Here is a 13,265-nt window from a genome sequence, read left to right as displayed (position 1 = left end):
TTCAGAACAGAAGTAGCATTCTTAAAATTCTATCTTAGCATTCTTATTTTTGTTTTTCCATGCGAATTCTTGAAATTTGATGAATGTGTGATGTTAAAGTAACATTCTGATTACGGTATCACTTGCAGGTTTGGTATTGAAACAACAGTTGATTGATCAAACAAAGAAGACAGTTTGTTTTTTTAGAGAATTTTATAAATATAAATTTACAATGGAGACAATGGAATCAGAGAAAAACGATAGGGAGATGGTGGTCACACAGGTCAGTATACGCGGGTTCGACAATCAAGTCACCGCACAAATGCTTCTCGATTACATCGAACAAGAAGCGGGACAAGTTATCAGATGCAGGGTGAAATGGTCATCAACGCCACCCGACACGTTTCCCGAATTCGATGCTGACCTCGAAAACATCCAACGAGTCATTGATTACGAGAAAGTTGAACCGCACGCATTTGTGCACTTTGTACATCACGATTCAGCTCACACGGCTATAGATTTGTCGCGCACAGGTCAACTTGTACTCAACAACAATACGTTAGAAGTTAGTTCGGGACCCGAGAATCCTTACCGAATGAACCAACGTAGAAGGAAAGAGACACCGTTTAGGTTTTCAAATGTGTTTCTTGAAATCGGGCTGTTGACTAGTCGAATTGACTTTGTTGTTGCATGGAAAGGGCCTAATTTAGGTGTTGACTTTCTTATTGACCCGTTCGATCGGAGTTGCAAGTTTCTGTTCACGAGAGACACCGCCTTTTTTGCTAAAGAGACGAAAAGTTATGCGGTGATAAAATGCGACTTCAAGGTCGAGTTTTTGGTGAAGGATGTGAACGTTGTTAAAGAGTATAATAATCATTTGGTTGTGGTTTTTCAGTTGGCATCGGCCCCCGTTATATCTTATCGAACTGCTGATGATGATATTGCAACAACGGACCCATTTGAAACGTTGGATGATGATGATCCATGGATCCGGACCACCGATTTCACGCCTAGTGGGGCCATCGGGAGATGTAACACATATCGGGTTTCAATCAAGATTCGTGAAGTCCCTAAAATGATAAAAGCTTTAGCTTTTCTTAAAGAACAAAGGGCATATATAGATCACTTCAACACAAAGCTTAAAGTAGAAGACGAACCCGGTTTTGGTTTGCCTATGCAAGACCCTTTTTTTTGTATTCATCACGAAGAAGACATACCCTTTAAAGTTTTGTTCTTGGTCAATTCGGTAATACACAGATGCATTATCAATCAGTACCAATTTACTGAAAAGGTTTTCGATTTGTTAAGAAGTCAACCCGAGGAGGTTAACATGGCGGCTTTGAAATACATAAGTTCTAAAAAACTCCCCGAATATGATGCATTTTCTCGTTTGAAGTTAGTTCAAGAATGGCTACTAAATAGCCCGAAATTGATTGAAAAACAAGTTGACCAAAATGATATAATTGAAGTAAGAAGACTTATTATTACTCCAAGCAAAGCGTACTGTTTGCCACCAGAAGTTGAACTATCGAACCGTGTTCTAAGGCATTATCGAGACGTTTCTGACCGGTTCTTACGTGTCACTTTCACCGATGAAGGAATGACAACGTTAAACAACCACGTTCTAAATTTTTACCCGGCCCCAATCGTTACCTCGAGTTTTGCAGCCCGGAATACAACGATATATAGACGGGTAAAAAGTATATTGACTAATGGGTTCTACTTATGTGGTCGAAGGTACTGTTTCTTGGCCTTTTCGGCTAACCAATTGCGTGATCGATCCGCTTGGTTTTTTGCTGAAAATAGCAAGATTACGTGTCAAGCTATCAAACAATGGATGGGTAAGTTTAGCGACCGAAATATTGCAAAATGTGCTGCTAGAATGGGCCAATGTTTCTCGTCTACATACGCAACTGTTGACGTACCGGCCCCCGAGGTTAATTTCAAGCTTGAAGATATCAAGAGAAACAACTATGTTTTTTCAGACGGGATCGGGAAAATATCGCCTGAACTTGCACTCGAAGTAGCTGAAAAGTTACAGTTGAAAGATATTCAACCGTGCGCGTATCAGATTAGATATGCGGGGTGTAAGGGTGTTATCGTGTGGTGGCCCGATAAAGAAGGCGATAGTGTTAAGCTTGAGTTAAGGGATAGTATGAATAAGTTTGAGTCGAATCATACGGTTCTTGAAATATGCTCTTGGACACGGTTGCAACCCGGGTTCTTAAATAGACAGATAATCACGTTGCTTTCGTCCCTAGAGATTAAAGATGAAGTCTTTTGGGATATGCAGACGAAGATGGTGAACAATTTGGACAAAATGATGGAAGATACGTCTGTTGCGTTTGATGTTATTACATCTTCATGTGCCGAAAGTGGGTCCACTGCGTCTATCATGTTAGGTGCGGGTTTCGAGCCCCGAACCGAGCCGCATCTACGAGGGATGTTAAGTAGCATACGGGTCACGCAACTCGATGATTTGCGTGAAAAATCGAGAATTTTTGTGAATAATGGTAGGTGGTTAATGGGGTGTTTTGATGAGTTAGCTGTTCTTGAACATGGTCAATGCTTTATCCAAATTTCAAACCCTTCGGTTGAAAACTGTTTTGTTAAACATGGGTCGAAATTTACTGAAACGGGTAGAAATTTAACTGTTATTACGGGTCATGTGGTGGTTGCAAAGAACCCGTGTCTTCATCCTGGTGATATAAGGATTTTGGAGGCCGTTAATGTACCGGGTCTTGAACATCTTTTTGACTGTTTGATATTTCCACAAAAGGGGGATCGGCCCCACACAAATGAAGCTTCCGGAAGTGATCTTGATGGCGATTTGTATTTTGTTACTTGGGATGAAAATCTTGTTCCGCCTAGTAAACGAAGCTGGCCACCTATGGAGTATGCTGCTGCTGAAACTAAAAAACTACCCCGCGAAGTTAAAAACTCAGTAACTATTTTTTCATCTATCTGAAACTTTTTTAGTTTGTGAAACACTTTTGGTTGTCTAACCATCATTTAAGTAGATAATTACTGCATTAAAGATAATTGCATACAATATATCATTGCAATGATATGATATTCTAATTGTAGAACAGAACAGTTACTGTTGTATTGCATGTACTAAAAAATTAAGTAAATATGGGCATTTCTGTTTTGTTTCTTATAGTAATGTGTGTTATCAAACCAACTTATGGTTCTGTTTAACCATATATATTTACCTAAACAGTAGTTAAAAAAGGTGGACTTGTTTTTTAACGGTTCATCATTGTCTTTAGAAAACAGTTGGGCAACCAGTAAGTCTAGTTGACTTTTATAACTTTATATATCTTTATTCTACCCATTTGCTTATTAAAGTTTTACTCATCTATGAGTAAATGGGTTGAAATAGTCAACCTCTACTATTTGCAATTAACTTTTTTACTGATCTTACTGTACAAAACTTGAGTCACATTGTTACTTCTTATCCCCTTACAGGACATCATAGAGTTTTTCACGAAGAACATGGTTAATGATAGTCTTGGTACAATTTGCAATGCACACGTAGTCCATGCTGATAAGAGTGATTATGGAGCCCTAGATGAAAACTGCGTCAAATTGGCTGAGCTGGCAGCTACTGCCGTTGATTTCCCGAAAACCGGAAAGATCGTTAAAATGCCACCTAAGCTTAGACCGAATCTTTACCCTGACTTTATGGGCAAAGAAAAGTTCCAAAGTTACAAATCTAAAAAGATACTCGGGAAACTATACCGACAAATTCACGACTGTTACAGCGCTGATGTCACACCTCCCAAGCTTCAAATCGAACCGTCAAACATACCGTATGATAAAGATCTCGAAGTTGATAAAGCGGGAACCTTTTTAAATGATGCATGGGGATGTAAGTTGTCGTATGATCGATCACTAAATGGGCTTCTTGGACAGTATAAAGTAGCCCGAGAAGAAGAAATTGTAACGGGTCACATTTGGTCAATGCCGAAACACAGTAGCAAGAAACAAGGTGAGTTAAAAGAAAGAATTAAACATGCTTATAGTGCGTTGAGAAAGGAGTATAGGAAAGTGTTTGACCATTTAGATCCCGAGTTTGACCAAGTTTCAGAAGAGGAGAGGAATCTGATACTTGAGAGAAAGGCGTCAGCTTGGTACCAGGTTACTTATGATCCTACTTGGGTAAAGAAAGCGTTAAAATTAAAAGAACCTGATAGTGAGGGCGAAACCGTACATTTAAGCTTTGCGTGGATTGCAGCTGATTATCTTGCTCGAATAAAGATCAAGCGTAGGGGAGTAGGAGATAAAAATTCACAAAAGCCGATTGATTCGCTTGGAAAGTATCTTGCTGATAGGATGTGATTGGTTCAAGTTTATGATTGAAGTTTTTGGCTGCACGGCCACTCTGCCACTTTTTGAGTTTCTGTTTGTTTATGTTTATGTTTATTTCATAACTATGATGTTTGTTTCTACGAATTTAAGATACTATTGGCATCGCTTGAACTAGTTGGTTGTTTTCTTGGGACTTTTTTTTGGATGTGTTTACTTCTTGTATTAAGCTAAGTATCAAGTTCCTTGCTTTTCACTGGGAACCTTTTTATTATGTTGATCTTGAGCTGCATATGATGATAGTAGTGGTTTTGTTTAAAGTTACCTGTTATTATAGAGTTGATCAGTTTTAGTGTACTAACTGGTGTTCAGTTTTTTGTTTAGGTTTAGGTGAGTGGAAGCAATGCTATATAGCATCATTATCACTCTACTAATATTTATTTTACTTAGTTTGAGATATTTTGTGTCCATGCTGCATGTGACATTGTAGTTGGTTAAAATAGGACTGATTTTATTTATATGGATTATGGATTATATATCCAAAGGCCACTCAAATTTATTGTTTTGTGTTTTTAGGCCACTCATTTTGTAAGTCATCCAAATTTTCTATTTTTAAAAATAATTTTGCAGACCACTCAAATTTGTATGTTGTTTCTGTTATAATTCAGTAAGCTTATAACTACCTTTATTGGTTTGATTCTTGATTAAGAATGCTAATAATGAAGTGTAAGAACAAAGATGATAATGGAGAGAAAGAAAGAAACACTTTGTAAGTGTGAGAAATGGTGCAAGTTTAATGTTTGCATCCATGGCTATTTATAGCAAAAATATCACAAGTTTAGGTAATACAATAATATTACTTTTGTGTATCAATAATTGACTATCCATATATATATATATATATATATATATATATATTTATATATTATAACACTCCCCCTTGGATAGCAATTTTGTTTGTTGAAGATCAACTGTAAGTTACTGCCTCGTTAAAAACCTTGTTAAAGAAAATCCAGTGGGAAAAAAATTTTAGCTAAGGGAAAAAGAGTGCAGCATGGAGTTGACTCCCCCTCAAGTAGACATCGCTTCAGTTGTTACATATTTTGAACATGTCTCATACCAATGTTATGAACGTGTGTTCTGAAAATAGCAGTTGAAAGTGCTTTCGTGAAAAGATCAGCAGAGTTTTTGCTGGATTGAACATATCTCATTTCAATCTCGTTGTCCTTAATGAGATTTTGAGTGTATGAGAAGAATCTAGGAGGTATGTGTTTGGTTCGGTCACTTTTGATATACCCTTCTTTCATCTGTGCTATGCAAGCTGCATTATCTTCATAGATAATTGTTGGACTTTTATCGCGTTCTAGTCCACAAGAATCAGTAATGATTTGTGTCATTGATCTCAACCAAAAACATTCCCGAGTAGCTTCATGTAATGCAATCACTTCGGCATGATTTGATGATGTAGCAACAAGTGTTTGTTTTTGAGAACGCCATGATATTGCAGTACCTCCATTTAGGAATACATATCCAGTTTGAGATTTAGCTTTATGTGGGTCAGATAAATAACCTGCATCAGCATAACCAACCAAATCTTGTTTTGATTCGTTAGAATAAAATAATCCTAAATTAGTAGTTCCTCGAAGGTATCGAAATATGTGTTTGATCCCATTCCAGTGTCTTTTGGTAGGAGCATAGCTGAACCTTGCCAATAAATTAACTGCAAAAGAAATGTCAGGTCTTGTACAATTTGTAAGATACATAAGAGCTCCAATTGCACTAAGATATGGTACTTCTGGTTCAAGAATATCTTCATGATCTTCACATGGACGAAATGGATCAGTTTCAACATTGAGTGATCTAATAACCATAGGAGTACTTAATGGTTTTGCCTTGTCCATATTGAAACGTTTCAGAATCTTTTCAGTATATGTTGTTTGATGTACAAGTAAACCATTAGGCATATGCTCAATTTGTAAACCAAGGCAATACTTGGTTTTTCCGAGATCTTTCATTTCAAATTTTTTCTTTAGAAGTTGAATGGCTTCATGGATCTCTTTATTTGTACCTATGATGTTAAGATCATCAACATAAACAGCTATGATCACATATCCGGATGTTGTTTTCTTAATGAAAACACAAGGACAAGTAAGGTTATTTGTATACCCTTTGCTTATCAAGTAATCACTTAATCGGTTATACCACATACGTCCCGATTGTTTTAACCCATATAAAGATCTTTGTAATTTAATCGAATACATTTCTTTGGGTTTTGCATTTGATGCTTCTGGTACCTTAAATCCTTCAGGTATCTTCATATATATATCACTATCAAGTGATCCATATAGATAAGCAGTCACAACATCTATGAGATGCATTTCTAAATTTTTAGAAACTGCCAGGCTGATTAAGTATCTAAAAGTAATTGCATCCATAACAGGGGAATAAGTTTCTTCATAATCAATTCCCGGTCTTTGAGAAAAACATTGGGCTACAAGTCTAGCTTTATACCTTGTAACTTCATTTTTCTCATTTCTTTTTCGGACAAAAATCCATCTGTATCCTACAGGTTTCACATCTTTAGGAGTGAGAATGATGGATCCGAAAACTTTTCTTTTATTGAGTGATTCTAATTCAGCTCGTATTGCTTCTTTCCATTGAGCCCAATCATGTCTATTTTGACATTCAACCATAGATGTTGGTTCTGGATCATCATCATTATTCATGATGTCATATGCAACATTAAATGAAAATTTCTCATCAAGATTTTTCATTTCATTTCGGTTCCATAATATTTTTGAATGTGCATAATTGATTGCAATTTCTGTATTGACATCATCAATCTCCTCTGCAGTAGGAGTACTGATTTGTGGTTCTTCTTGAACACTTTCTTTTACCTTATTATCAGCTGATTTTCTTTTTCGAGGATTTTTATCTTTGGAACCAACTGGTCTCCCACGTTTCAGACGTAGCATAGATTCTTGAGTGACTACATTATCAGTTTTCCGATTTGGAATCTCAACTCGAGCTGGAGTATTAACTGCTGGTATATATGATTTAGTTACCCTTTTTGTATCTGTGAATGCATCAGGCAATTGATTTGCAAGTTCTTGTATATGCATTATCTTTTGAACTTCTATCTCGCATTCTTTTGTGCGAGGATCAAGATACTTTAATTTAGGTTCACACCATGAAACATCATTTTCTTTATTTTTTATTTCTCCCCCTAATCTAGGAAACAATGTTTCATTAAAATGACAATCAGCAAAACCTGCTGTAAAAACATCACCTGTCATAGGTTCAATATACCTTATGATTGAAGATGTTTCATATCCAACATATATTCCCAACCTCCTTTGAGGACCCATTTTTGTACGTTGTGGTCCCGCAATTGGAACATATACTGCACAACCAAATGTTCTAAGGTGGGAAATATTTGGCTCTTGACCAAAAGCAAGTTGTAGGGGGGAATATTTATGACTTGCACTTGGTCTGATACGAATCAATGCAGCAGCATGTAAAATTGCATGACCCCATATAGATACAGGGAGTTTTGTTCTCATTATCAATGGTCTAGCGATTAACTGTAAACGTTTAATCAGTGACTCGGCTAAACCATTTTGTGTATGTACATGAGCAACATAATGTTCAACAACAATTCCTATAGACATGCAATAGTCATTAAATGCTTGAGATGTAAACTCACCAGCATTATCAAGTCTCACCTTTTTAATGATGTAATCAGGAAAATGTGCTCTCAATTTAATAATTTCGGCAAGAAATTTTGGAAATACCACATTACGGCTTGATAACAGACAAACATGAGACCATCTACTAGATGCGTCTATTAGGACCATGAAATATCTAAATGGTCCACATGGTGGATGAATTGGTCCACAAATATCACCTTGAATTCTTTCAAGAAACATTGGTGATTCTTTCTCAACCTTAAGTGGTGAGGGTCTAGTTATCAATTTTCCAAGAGAGCAAGATATACATGGAACCATTGTATTATGAAGGATTTTTCTATCCTTCAGTGGATGTCCATGTGTACATTCAATAATTCTTTTCATCATTGTTGATCCTGGATGGCCCAATCTGTTATGCCATAAATTAAATACACCAGGATCAATATACTTTTCTTTAATCACCATATGTGCTTCTGGTACATTTATATGTGTATAATGTAATCCAGAATTAAGTCTTGGCAGTTTTTCAATCACGTGATTCTTGTTAGTGATACTTAAATATTTCTCATTTTCTGCCGTTACTGACTGATAATCATATCCATTAAGGTATATGTCAGAAAAACTCAATAAATTTCTGCTTGACTTAGGAGAGAATAAGGCATTATTAATTAAAAATGTTGTACCGTTTGGTAATATGAATTTTGCCTTTCCTATCCCTTCTATCAAGTTAGCAGCACCTGATATTGTATGTATAGTTCCTTCCGTTGGTTTCAAATCAATGAAATATTTTTCAGATTTAAGTATAGTGTGTGTAGTACCACTATCTGCTATACAGAGATCTCCACTACTTGATTGATGTTGTGTTCCAGCAGAATTCATATTAAACTTTATATATAAGAAACAAACAGTAAGTATATAAATGTTACACAAAATGTTTATTACACACAAATAGATAAAACTGAAACATTTGACATACATAGAATTGAAACATCAAACATAGAACTGGAACATTTGATAAAACATATAGAACTGAAACATTTGAGAAAACATGATGACAAAGGTTAAATCGTTTTATTTATAAAAGAAACATATTAATTTAATTCAAGAAATCTTCATATAAATCAGATGGTTGCTCAGTGACTGTTGGATCAATATTACCCACAAAATTTACTTCCTTTTCTTTACCTTTCAGCCAATCCTGATACATCTTAACAAAATGTTTAGATGTTCGGCAAGTATTAGCCCAGTGGCCCATTCTACCACATCTGTAACAAGATTCTTCAGAATTTTTAGAAGAATTTTCTTCAACATCTTGTTTAGTGGGCTTGTTTTGTGGTTGATATTTATATTTTCGTAGATTATTATTTCTTTGACCACCACGACCACGGCCACGTCCACGCCATTCCCATTACCATAAGGATGGTTTCTACCATAGTTATGGCTTTTGGCATGATGATGGCGATGGTTATTATAACCACGACCTTGCCCGCGTCCTTGTCCCTGTTTATAATTATTTGCAGTATTTGCTTCAGGGATTGCAAGTGTACCAGTAGGACGGGATTGCTGATTTTTCATTAATAGCTCATCATTTTGCTCTGCAACCAAGAGATATGAATTAAGTTCAGGATATGTGTTGAACTTTAGCATTCTCAAATTTCTTTGCACTGTGATGTTGGCAGCATTCATTGTGGAGAAAGTTTTCTCCAACATGTCTGCATCACTTATTTCATGTCCACAGAATTTAAGTTGTGAGACTGTATTATACAGAGCTGAGCTGTATTCATTTACTTTCTTAAAGTCTTGGAACCTTAATGTTCTCCATTGATCCATTGCAGCTGGAAGTAAAATTTTTCTTTGATTATTGAATCTGCTTTTGAGACCTTCCCATAAAATATGGGGATCTTCTACAGTCACATAATTATTTTGTAAGCATTCATCAATATGTTGATGAATAAAGCAACATGCCGTTGCTTGTTCTTTTTCAGAACAAGTGTTGTTTTCATTTATGGTTTCAAGAATGTCCATTGATTTAAGATGCATTTTTACTTTTATAACCCATGGCATGTAGTTGTTTCCAGTTGATTCTAAAGGAGTAAATTTAAGCTTTTCCAGATTCGACATTTTCTATTATCAAAAATTAAAACAAACAACATGATAAATTAGAGTCAATTTATATTCATAAGTATATAAACATTAAACATAAATTTAATATAACATAAATAATAAGTAGGCGACAGTGTCGACCATATGTAAGCAATCATAAATAAATGTTATATAACATAAATGATAATTAGGTGACAGTGTCGACCATATAAATGTTAGATAATAGAAATATAAATGTTAGTAACATAAATGATAATTAGGTGACAGTGTCGACCATATATTATTCAGGTGGTATAACCGACCATATATCATTTAGGTGGCAGAGCCAACCATAATTAGTATTAAGATTATCGTGCTGATAACGTGTTATAATTCAGTAGGCCTATAACTACCTTTATTGGTTTGATTCTTGATTAAGAATGCTAATAATGAAGTGTAAGAACAAAGATGATAATGGAGAGAAAGAAAGAAACACTTTGTAAGTGTGAGAAATGGTGCAAGTTTAATGCTTGCATCCATGGCTATTTATAACAAAAATATCACAAGTTTAGGTAAACAATAATATTACTTTTGTGTATCAATAATTGACTATCCATTTATATATATATATATATATATATATATATATATATATATATATATATATATATATATATATATATATATATATATATATATATATATATATATATATATATATATATATATATATATATATATATATATATATATATATTATAACAGTTTCTTATATATATTAGAACTAAAAAATAATAATCATAGAATGCAAACACAAAACAATAAACTTAGGTGATTTTCGGATATATAATCCCTTATTTATACAACTTGATAGACTAATTATAGAAATCATTATTTCTTTTTCCCCCCCCAAAAAAAAAAAAAAAAAAAAAAACAAACACGAACTATCATAAAGAGAGACTTTAATCCAAAATGATACAAAGACGGACATAAAGTGCAACCAACCAAACTAGTGAGCATCAAAGGTACAAACGCAAAATCTAAACATGGATACCAACTAAAGCAACTACAACTAGCAATACGAAACAATAAAGACGGACCCAGCAAGCACAACTAAAAAACTTTGTGGGTTACATTGAGTTTTTCTATAATGCCATCTATAATATGTAATGAAGTGTCAAAATTTCTATAGGGGAATCATAATTAGCAGTGTTGGAAAAAAACTCGATTACTCGCCGATTAATCTCCGATTAATCATTTTTAAGAGCAATCCGTTCCGATTTTTCAAAATCCATTTAATTAATTGGTCAATGTCAATTAATGAGTCAAAATCGAATTTAGTAATCATATTCAGTCAAAGTCAAAATTGGTCAACATTTTAACATGAATTTATTCTAGAAATTTATAGTTTTTGAATAAAATAAACAAATTTAGACAATTATGTTAAAGTTTATGTTTATATTTTTCATTTTCTTCTATATTTACACATATAAATTTTGAAATTTAATATTTAATGCATAAAGTACAATCCGATTAATCCTCGATTAATCTCCGAATTGCCGATTAATCCTTCCAAAGTCCTGACCGATTAATCCCCGAATAGCAAATTTTGCAACCTTGATAATTAGAATGAAGGTGAGATGCAGAGTTTTTATATTATATGGAGTATATAGGTCAATTAATGGAAAAGCACCATCAGATGCAAATATTTAAAGTATTCAGACTTGGTTTGCAAATTCAGAGATGAACCTATAAGGGGGCAGTAGCCGAGTTATCAGCATTGTTTCTTGTTTCTATTCTAGCTTGTTATTACGAGTTCCGTCTCCCTTATGGAGTGGTTTGAGTGAGGAAAGGTCTTTTCCTATAAGATTTCGAGTTTCTCATGCCTTCATCGTGTTTATATTTTAACATTCATACATGTATAGTTAGTCATTACTGGTCCTCGGGTTGTAATTTTGGGCTCCGCTTAGGTACCTAATGTTGTAATATTCACGTTTATTTAATAAATTTTTTTTGGTCTTTTAAAAAAAACTATAAGGGGGCGGTTGGCCCGTTAAGAATATATAAATATATATAAAAATGTTTCTTCATGTATATGTAGCATATTGACGTATACGGAGTAATACATATTGTAAATAAAATATATTTTTTTACATCCGCTACTAATGTATCTTACATTCCTACCTGTCACTAAGTAAAAACTTTCGATCATAATTATAACGACCGGAAATTTAGAATGAGATATCTAGAGTTTAATATTGTTGATTTCGAGGACGAAATCATTTTTAGTGGGATATGTTATAATGACCCAAAATTTAACATTAGTTAATTAAGTGTATGTAACATCCCGCATTTTTCCGTTAAATTTATTTTTAACACCGTCTTTTTTTTAGATAAAATCTTTCGTTATCTAAATTCGTATTTTTCGTTAACTAACGTTCTTAATATTTCCGTTATTCGATTATAACATCTTCCGTTTATTCTAGCGTTTTTAAAATATTCGTTCGGTTAATTCACGCACCCGCTTTCAAACTTGAGGGACCAAAGTTACAAAGGGGCCAAACTAGTTGACTAGGTCAACTAGTCAAACCCCACCACCACCACTCATTCACTTCTTCTTTTACTTCTCTCTTTTCTCTCTAGTTACCAAAACACCATTTTTGACATCATCAAAGAATCATCAGCTAAATCAATTCAAGCAAGCAAACATCAAAACAAATTACATATTCGTGATCCTCTCATCATCCTCTTTATTTTGGTACCAATTTCACTACTTGGGGTAAGGTTTCTAAAAACTCTAGATTCTCTAATTCGATTTATGAACTTGAAATGGTGTTAGTTAGTGTCTATGGCTCAGGTATAACATGAATATGTGATTTGTTTGCTCGATTTGTTGTTTTGGAGTAACTAGCTTGAACACTTGAAATGGGTTAGTTAATCTTTAAATTTGGATGATTAAATGTTGTTTAAATGTTAAAGTTCATGTATTAAATCTGTTACTAGCATCATTAGCTTCGTTTTGGTATGTAGGTTGATTTAGAAAAGCCTCATTTACAAAATTGTTGAATTCGTGATTCTTGGTTAGGGTTTGATGAACTTTAAAATAGATTTTTGACGCATTGAATGCTATGAGATGTTGTTAGTAAGTGTTTAGTTGCAATGTATGTTTAATTACCTTCGAAACGGCATATCGTATGTGTAAAT

General features: G+C 34.3%; 1 protein-coding gene across 1 annotated transcript; it reads left to right on the top strand.

Annotated features, from left to right (window-relative positions):
• The first annotated feature begins 205 nt into the window (after nucleotides 1–205).
• LOC139844467 (RNA-dependent RNA polymerase 6-like) lies at nucleotides 206–4,534 on the top strand. Its single transcript, XM_071834696.1, has 2 exons — nucleotides 206–2,923; nucleotides 3,451–4,534. The coding sequence occupies exons 1-2, from the start codon at nucleotides 212–214 to the stop codon at nucleotides 4,321–4,323; spliced, it is 3,585 nt and encodes a 1,194-aa protein (XP_071690797.1). The 5' UTR covers nucleotides 206–211; the 3' UTR covers nucleotides 4,324–4,534.
• Nucleotides 4,535–13,265: the final 8,731 nt, after the last annotated feature.

This window comes from Rutidosis leptorrhynchoides, chromosome 4, assembly GCF_046630445.1.
Source record: "Rutidosis leptorrhynchoides isolate AG116_Rl617_1_P2 chromosome 4, CSIRO_AGI_Rlap_v1, whole genome shotgun sequence".
Lineage (NCBI taxonomy): Eukaryota > Viridiplantae > Streptophyta > Magnoliopsida > Asterales > Asteraceae > Rutidosis > Rutidosis leptorrhynchoides.
The sequence above is the reverse complement of the archived record's forward strand: the minus strand, read 5'-3'. Positions and strand labels throughout refer to the sequence as shown.

Coding starts and splice junctions, on each gene's coding strand:
- LOC139844467 (XM_071834696.1), top strand. CDS start 212: ATGGAGACAATGGAATCAGAGAAAAACGATAGGGAGATGGTGGTCACA. Junction 2,924..3,450: donor CCCGCGAAGTTAAAAACTCA/GTAACTATTTTT, acceptor ATCCCCTTACAG/GACATCATAGAGTTTTTCAC.